This window comes from Myotis davidii, unplaced genomic scaffold (assembly GCF_000327345.1).
Source record: "Myotis davidii unplaced genomic scaffold, ASM32734v1 scaffold210, whole genome shotgun sequence".
Taxonomy (NCBI): Eukaryota; Metazoa; Chordata; class Mammalia; order Chiroptera; family Vespertilionidae; genus Myotis; species Myotis davidii.
In genome coordinates this window covers 231,879-240,809 of record NW_006282396.1, presented here as the reverse complement: position 1 = coordinate 240,809, position 8,931 = coordinate 231,879, and the positions used below count along the sequence as shown (strand labels likewise).

The 8,931-nt window shown below is 48.6% G+C and overlaps 1 protein-coding gene across 1 annotated transcript in view; it reads right to left on the bottom strand.

Moving 5' to 3' along the window:
- The window catches only part of POLE4 (polymerase (DNA-directed), epsilon 4, accessory subunit), a 19,389-nt gene extending 17,954 nt beyond the window's left edge, over nucleotides 1-1,435 (bottom strand). Inside the window, exon 1 of the mRNA XM_015559278.1 lies at nucleotides 1,333-1,435. Coding sequence (XP_015414764.1) covers nucleotides 1,333-1,435 — 103 coding nt within the window. The remainder of the gene's footprint in view (nucleotides 1-1,332) is intronic.
- Nucleotides 1,436-8,931: the final 7,496 nt, after the last annotated feature.

Here is an 8,931-nt window from a genome sequence, read left to right as displayed (position 1 = left end):
TGGCACACATGCCAGGGGTTGCCCACCCCTGCCATAGATGAAGCAGGTATTGGAGGCTGAAAGGGTGAACTGGGAATAAACACAGAGGCAGGAAGCAGCTCCACATCTGGATGGGAGAACAAAGAAAGGAGATGGGGTGCTAATCGCTTGGAAGCATGTCGAAGAGGGGCCCTGCAGAGCTGGCACCCTGACCTCCACAAAGGGGCAACTGCCTGTGCTGAGGCTGAGGCTGGGAGCGCAGAAAAAACTGGAAATGGGAACACACTGTTGTTGGAAGGAACTGTCACTGCGAGGTGAAGAGTCCTTGCTGGGGTGATGCTCACAGGGGCAAGAGCAAGTCCCTGCTCCCTCCTCCAACCTTGCGACCCACCTTGTTGGCAGAGCCTCTCCTGGAGCCAGCTGCACAGAGAGTCTGTTTGCAGAGCCCCAGCCCCAACATCACAGAGTAAAGAAGGGTGGGTCTGAGGTGAGAGACATCACCTTCATAACCAGCACAGGGAGTCTGAACAAGGCCATCGCAGCAGATGACAAGACAGGACACCAGGCTCCTCTCCTGGACACCTACTTGGTAGCCCTGTCCCCACACTTGGGTCCCCCTGGACGCATGGAGGCTCTGAAATGGATACTTTCACTCCTTCACCTGCTCACCCTCAATGCAAAGCAAGGGCCATGGGACAGAATAGCTGCTTCATAAATGAGGTCTGGCTGGCTGGGCAGTCACTGGCCAGACAGCTACATGGCAACTTAGCTCAACAGTCAGCGGGGAGCAGGGTTGCCGAGCAAGGAGCCTGCACACTTTGGCACCAGACTGCTGGGCTCTAACTCTACCTCCACTCGCTGGATCGGCACTCTTGGCCAAGTCACCTAATCTCTCTACCAGAGTTTCCTGATTACAAAATATGATTCTCTTCTTATCGTCTTATTATGTACCTTTGAGTTAATGTACGTAAAGCACTTAGGACTATGCTTGACAACTAGGTAATACGCTGGACAAGCCACGCACTTGCTGTTGTTATTATTACTAGAGGCCCGATGCACAAAATTCGTGAGAGAGTAAGCCTTCCTCCCCTGGCTGCTGGCACGGCTTCCCTCTGGCACCCGGGACCTGGGCTTTGTCCGGAAGGATGGAAGGATGTCTGGAAGGACGTCCAGTCTAATTAGCATATTACTCTTTTATTATTATAGATGACAGATAAAAAACTGTGTGTGTGTGTGTGTGTGTGTGTGTTGCAACTGTCAGGCAGCAGCAGCGATATGACGCCTTCACTTGCTAGCACCAGAGGTTTAGCTAAACCCTGAGAGGAGACAGGCACCGGAAGGCTGCAGCCCCACCTCCCTCCCCAATTAACTTTCCTAAAATATCTGCGAAGCTGCGCTGGAGCCCAGAAGGGGGACGCACTCCTGACGCAGGCTGCAGGCTGCGCGTCTGTGGCATATCCAGCCCGCTGGCCCCTCCTGGGATCCCTCCTGGCGGTGCGGCCTGGACTAGCCACCCATGCCCGCACCTCCTAGCGGCGGGCGCCACCTGGAGGCCACCTCGAGATCTGCGGGGATGCCAAGTTTGTTAGGGACGATGGTAGGTCCTTTCAGTCCATTTTATCCTTTGAACATCCATTAAGCCGCTGCTGTGTGTCAGCCTCTGGTGCATGGGCGGGTATGAAGGTCTCACCGCCCAGGCATTCGTGGCTGCTGGAGAAGACAGACCCTGAACAAATAGTTCCATGTGCAACGCCAGGGGCTGGGAAAGAGGTGGATACAGAGGGAGTAACCAATGCAGTTATTCCCCGACAAGTTTATTGATGCCAGGCACTGTCCAAGGCAAAAAAAAAGTAACAAAACGGCGCTCCTATTCGCAAGGGGCCTCATAGTGGGGTCAGCCAGGCAAACTCAAAGGTGGGGGTCAGCGCTGAGAAGGCGCCAGCCCGGATCAGAGGTGTCCAGAGGGCTCAGGGAAGCCTCCGGGAAAGTTCGATACTTCAATTGCGTCTTGAAGGATGGTTAGGATTTCTCCAGGTTGGGCGGTGCGGGAGGGGTATCTTTTGTAAAACCCGGAAGCGAAAAGGAAGGCCGTGGGTTGGAGAGTGGCAGTCCGTGTGTCTGAGACAGAGCCCTGTGGGAGCTTGGGCACAGGGCTGGCCGCGGAGACGGGGCCAGAGCGGGAAGGGCTTGGTGTGGCGGGTGGAGAAGTTGGAGCCGGATCCGGGTGGCAGCCGGGAGCATCGGCGGTTCCCACGCAGAGGCCTGAGCTGCCAAAGTGAGGACGGGTGAGGCGACAGGTGAAGCTCCTTGAACCACTTCATCCCCAGCTCCTGCTCTGGTCCCACCTGCATGTGCGCCGGGGATGGGCTGAGCGCTTGGCACTCGCTGTCTATTCCAATCTTCTAAATGGGCCTATGGCCTAAGTACTATTGTTATTCCAATTGTGCCGACGGGAAGAACACGCAGCCGTCAAGTTCCCGCCAGACTCCAGCAGTCCACAGCGGGCCAGGCCTCAGCTCTTCTGCTGACGAGCTGAGCCAGCGCGCGGGGGAGCCGGTGGCGCTGTGGTTTGGAGACGGAAGGCACGAGAGCCACCACCCGCCCAGTGGGTGAAATCCACGGGGTTGAATGACAGTCCGGATCTGCAAGAGGGGGGATAGGAAAGAGCTGACGACGAGTTTATAATCAAAAAGTTCATTTCTGATATAAATTTTTAGACCTGAAAACACACACACACACACACACACACACACACACACACACACAACCGTATCCCACATCCAGAGCAAACGTCCTGGCACCGCATACACCCATGTTTATGTGTCCTCAATTCTAACCCCCCCCCTTCCCCCGCCCCTACCCCTGCCTGGAGGGACTAAGCTGCACATTGCCAAGCTAGATCTCATCCGACACCTCTTCATCCATTGGCCCCTCTCACTCCCTGAACAATTTTATCTTTCTACAGAATCATTCCCCGAAACATACATGCGTACTCTACTTCTCTCGTTTAAAGAAAAAACACAAAACCAAATCTCCTTGACCCCAATTCTCTGCCACCATCACCATTCTATTACATCAATCCTCTCCCAACGAGTTAATTATACCCAGACTGCACTTTCTCACCTCTCATTCTTTCTTGAGCCCACTTCAATCATTTTCATTCCCACAACTCCACCCAAATTGCTCTTGGCCAGGTCATGGATCACTCCACATTGCAAACACAAGTCAACTGAGAAGTCTCATCTTAGGTAACCTGTCAGCGGCATTCAGCACAGTTAAGTCTCTTGACTCGGTGCCTTAAGACTGTCTACAATCTCTCTATCTGCTCCCACTTCCTACGGGTCTCACCTGGCCTCGGGCTTACACTCCCAATTGTACATATTTGCAGCCTGACTTTTCCCTCTGAAGTTCAGATCCTTGTATCCAACTGCTGACTCACATCTGAGCTCGAATGCCTAAGATGCATCTCAAACTTAGCATACCCAAAAACAAACTCCTAATCCCCCCCCCCAAAAAAACCTCTCTCCAACACTCTCTGCTGTCTCAGGAAATGAAAACCCCGATCTTTGGGTTGCTCAGAACAAACCCTCCCATCCTGTTATCTGTCATTGTCAGGATTAATTAGGTTATACCACATAGCACAGAGCCCTGAAATCTCAGAGGCACAACACAACAAATGTGTCTTCTCTTCTTCATGTCCACCATGTTCACTAGGGACCAGACCAACTATTTCCATCTTCTTTGAGATGGACAAAGGGACCTGTTGCAGGGTCCTGCACTCACACTTAAGTGCCATACACCTCTCTTCTCACATATCCAAAGCAAGTCATATGGCCATACCTAACCTAAAGGAGGAAGGGGAATGCAAACCTACTATGTGCCCAGGGGGAAAAAGCAACCAAAATATTGTGGACAGTGCTAATGACTCAACCTCTCTTTTTCCCTCCCCTTGCACATGCAATCCACCAGCACACCTTGTCTTACTTCCTAAAACTACCCAGAGTATGGCCTCTCCTAATGCCTCAGCAAAAGCACTAGCAGCATTCACCTGATAACTGCAATAGCTTCTTTAAAAAAAAAAAAAGTATTGATTGATTTGAGAGAAACATCAATTCTTATATGTGGGATTCTTATATGTGCCCTGACCAGAGATCAAACCCAAAACCTTGACATATCAAGATGACACTCTAACCAACAGGGCCACTGCCATAGCTTCTTTACTGTACTTTCTGCTTCTGCCCCTCAAGTCATTCTCCACCCAGCACCGGAGTGATTCTTTTAACCGTGTCCCTCCCCTTCCCAGACCTCTCCAATGATTCCATCTGAGTGAGTGGCACAGCCAGAGTCTCAGAGTAAGCATGAGGCTACATATTCTGCCAACCCTGTCCCCACTCAAACCTAATCTCCTACCATCTTCTCCTTCAGTCACTACTGCCCAGCCTCACCAGGCCCTGGGGGTTTCTGGGATACCAATCATGCTCATCCTCACCCTTCACACCTGCTGTTCCTTCGGCCTGGAATGTTCTCACCAGGTAACCATGTGTCTTTCTCCTTTGGATCTCTGCTCAAATATCTCCTTTTCACAGAAGTCTTCCCTTTAAAATCACACACACACACACACACACACACACACACACACACACACACCAGCAGCAGCACTCCCTGCCACACGTCCTGCTTCATTTCTCTGCATAGGACTTGTCACTGCCTGGCATCTTCTATATTTGGCTGAATTTACTTACTACATTTCTCCTCGATTAGAACATATGCTTTATGCAGGCAGGAATTTTGTTTGGTCGCCGCTGCATTTCCAGTGTCTGAAACATAAAATGTGTTAAACTTGAGAAAGTGAGGACCAGGCTGGTCAGCGCAGAGCTTGGAATAAGCCATAGATCTTCGACCTTCTGACCAGGCTCGTCCCAATATTCCATGAAGAATCTCAGAAAGCCACACTAGGGTCTAACATTGCTGGGAAAAATGAGGAGCTACCACTTACCCAAACCATAGCTGACACCAGGGACAGGGACAGGGACCCTGAGGGCACTCTGCATCCAGAGCCCCTCCCTGCGGGCAGCGGATGTGGGCAGTGGCCAGAGGAAGCCACTCTGGGTTCCAGTGCATGCAGTGAGGCTTTCGTTGGGAGGAGCCACACGCAGACAGCCCAGAAGGCTGATTCAATCTGTGGTGATAGATATGTGATTGGTACCCAAGGGTCGTGGACTTATTATTATTCACATAATGGAGATAAAATGAGATTTAATACAGGGCAACTCTTTATGGGGAAAGAGAGTGTGCTGATCAAAAGGAAAACATAGGGACCACAGCTCCTTGAACCACTTCATCCCCAGCTCCTGCTCTGGTCCCAGCTGCAACCCCAGCCTCATCTCTGGCCTCCTCCTCAGACTCAGAAGCAGCATCTAGACAGCCTGCCCTGGCAGAACCTGGCCTCCGTGTGGGCCCCAGGCTGACCAGCTGGCTCTCCCAGGTCCTTCCCCAGCATGTGCCGGTGTGGTCTGGCTATACTTTGTCATTGTGTCCTTGATCATGGACAGCTACAAGGGCACAGCCTGAGTTATGGGATGCTGCTGGAAGCTGTGTGCGGTGATGGAATTGGAAGTCATCAATTGCTTTGCAGTGGACACAGCTCCAGAATGGCCACAGGAGCTACATCAGCACTCTCACAGGTCCCTGGGAAGACCATCGGGGGTGATATCCAGCCTCTGACAGTGAAATGTGTGTGTCATAACACCAAATGCATCATATGTAACCTGGTCATGAACCTGTTTCAGGTCCACCTGGGTGATCCAGGACGTCCACTAGCAATTTCTCCTCTGTCACCTATTATGATTTATTCTCTCTTTCTCTCTCTGCTGGATCATTCCCATCAGAACAAAAACATGCTATAATGCCTTCCTTTTTTGAAAAATAACCCATCAGCCCTGTATCCCACTCACACCTGTCTCCTTCTCTGCTGCTTTCTTGCAAAACTCTTCTAAAGACTCAACCACGTGCACTGCCTCTGGTCTTCTTCCCTGCCTTTCAGAATCCACCGCACCCTCCCCCAAAACTGTTCTGGTCCAGGCCCTGCAGCTCCTTTTCTGCCTCATCGTACAGACCTCTCAATCTGAGGGACCTTCAAGATTCACTCTGTAATATCTCTTTTCTCTTATTTATACTTATTTTAAGGTACTGTCATTCGGTTCCATGATTGTAATATGCTTATAAATTTAGTACTTCTTATTTTTTTCTGTCTCGCCTTAACACTGTCCTGAACTTCAGTCTGGATATCAGATTGGCAGCTCAAACATGACATGCCCAAAACAAAACTTGTCTCCTTCCTTTCCTTATGCCCACCCTCCTCCTTCTTCCCTATTTTTCTTCCTTCCTTCCTTTCTTCTTTTCTTTTTATTATCTTTTCCATTTTTTAACTTACAATGAAGAATTTCAAACATCCACAAAAGTATATAGACAGCCTGATATCATGAATCCCCATGTACCCATCACCCAGGTTCAACAATTACTAACTCATGGCCAATCTTATTTCTCATCCGCAAACACTGTAGTATTTTAAAACCAATTCCAGACATAGATGTTGCATCATTTCCTCTGTGTATATCTCTAAAAAATAAGACCCTACTTTTCAACATGATCATCATACCATTATTGCCCTCATAGAAAATAACAATTTCTTAATATCATCTAACAGCCAGCGAGTGTTCAAATCTCCAATTATCTCATAGTTGTTGTGTGTTTGTTTGAATCAAGATCCAAATAAAATCTCCATAATGTGATTGCTTGATATATATTTTAAGTCTCTTTTAATCTATAGGTTCTTCTTCCTTCTCTCTTTTTCTTCAATTTATTTGTGGAAACAAGGCCATTTGTCCTATAGAATTTTTCTCATTTTGGATTTTGCTGAATGCACCCATGGTATTATTCAACATATTTCTTCCTCCTTTGTATTACCTACAAACTGGCATTGGGATTCTAGAGATGATGGTATAGCCTTCCATCAGAAGGCACAGAATGTCTATTTCCCTCTCTTTTTGTCATATTCAGAGCAGTTTATGCTCCCTGCCTGGGTCCATTACCTCATTAAGATTGACATTGAAATCCACCATTCTTCTTCATCCAATAGCTGCCATACTTCGGTAAAGAGAAATATCCCCACCTGGCTAGCACAGCTCAGTGGTTGACCATTGACCTTTGAACCAGGAGATCACTGTTCGATTCCCAGTCAGGGCACATGCCCGAGCTGCGGGCTCAATTCCCAGTGTAGGGCTTGCAGGAGGCAGCTGATCAATGCTTCTCTCTCATCATTGATGCTTCTATCTCTCTCTCCCCTTCTCCCTTCCTCTCTGAAATCAATAAAAACATATTTTTTAAAAAAGAGAAATATCCCCTTACTAATATTTGGTACGATGAGGTATATCTGTATAGGAAAGTCAGGATAAATACTTGGTTCTTTCTCTCTATTAGCCAGTTCTCAAAATAATGAGTTGGTTCCCTATCATTCTCCAACAGAGAGCAATTAAGTGACCAATTTACTAGTAAAGGTCATCATAAACTCATGGATTTAAACATCTTTGATGATGTTTTAAGACGTTGCAATTTAATCCTTGGTGATGCTCACTTGTCCCCACCCTTCCTAAGTGACTTAGTCCTTTTGACTGGATCCCAGTGGTCTTGGATAGCATCTTTCTATCTGGTGCTTCTGGGGTCATCTGGTGCATTTCCTGCCCCAGACCTGGGACCAGCAGACCTGGGAAACGGTATTTCAAGACCACAGTCTGGGTGCTGGGCTGATTGTTGCTTCTGAGTTGGTTCAAAATAGACCTCTTGATTTTTCTCCTGAAAACTTGTCCCTCTCCCAGCTTTCCCCATCTCAGTGGATGATAACTCCATCCTTCCAGTCACTCGGGCCAAAATCCTTGGGGTCAGCTTTGATCTCTTTCCTTCACACCCTCTATCCATTTTATTAGCAAGTCTGCTGACTTTGTCTTCAAAATGTATCCAGACTGATGGCTTCTCATCTCTGGCACTGCAACCTGCCTGATCTATCATCTCTCACCTGGTTTGTTGCAATAGCTTCGTAATTGGCTTTTCTTTAAAAAAAAAATTTTTTTTGAGACCACAGCAGTGAGGGGCGGGGGGGAGGGGTTGGTGAGGGGCGCGTGCCACCTCTGGCCGCTCTGGCCAGCCCGGTCTCACTGGCCGAAGGCTTGTAACTGGCTTTTCTGTGTCTGTCCATCCTCTACATGGCAGCTAAAAACATAACTGAGATATTGGCATCACTTTTCTCAAAACCATTTCCACTGACATCTCATTTTATTTGGAGTAAAGTCCAAACACTCACGATGGTTTGTTAGGCCATATGTATGACCTGGCTTCCAACTACCTTCTTACCTTGCCCACTTCCAGGGCAGATGCTGGATCTGATGGAAAGAAGATTTAGCTCTGCCTGTTTAGGGTGGTCTCTGCCCAGTGACAGTAGACTTTGGGCATCTGGTTTATGCAGTGAGGTGCCTGGAGCCTTTGGCGGGGGTGGGTGTTGATCCCTGACCTCACTCTACCTAGTGAGGTGTTGTCAATAAGAAATATCATAGAGCTCTCCCCTGCCCCACACTCTCTGATGAAAACATCCCTTCCTAGTCTTCTACAAAACTGTCCCTCATTCTGTATACAGACAAGTCAGGATTCAGCACTGAGCCATAGCAAGAAAATTTATTGCCGAGAGCTGGAAGAGACAATGATATAAAGGCCAAAAAAAAAAAGTGTCAGCAGGAGAAAAATGAACACTCCTGGGTTTCCAGAGACATTAAAAAGCCAGAGCTCCCGGAAGCCTCTGTGTTCTGCTCGATGCCAAACAAAGCTCAGGGAGGCCTTGGAAGCGTGCCAGCCAGAGGCCGGGCCGTCCAGGTGTGTATTTCACAAGAGTGCCCGGAATTCTCA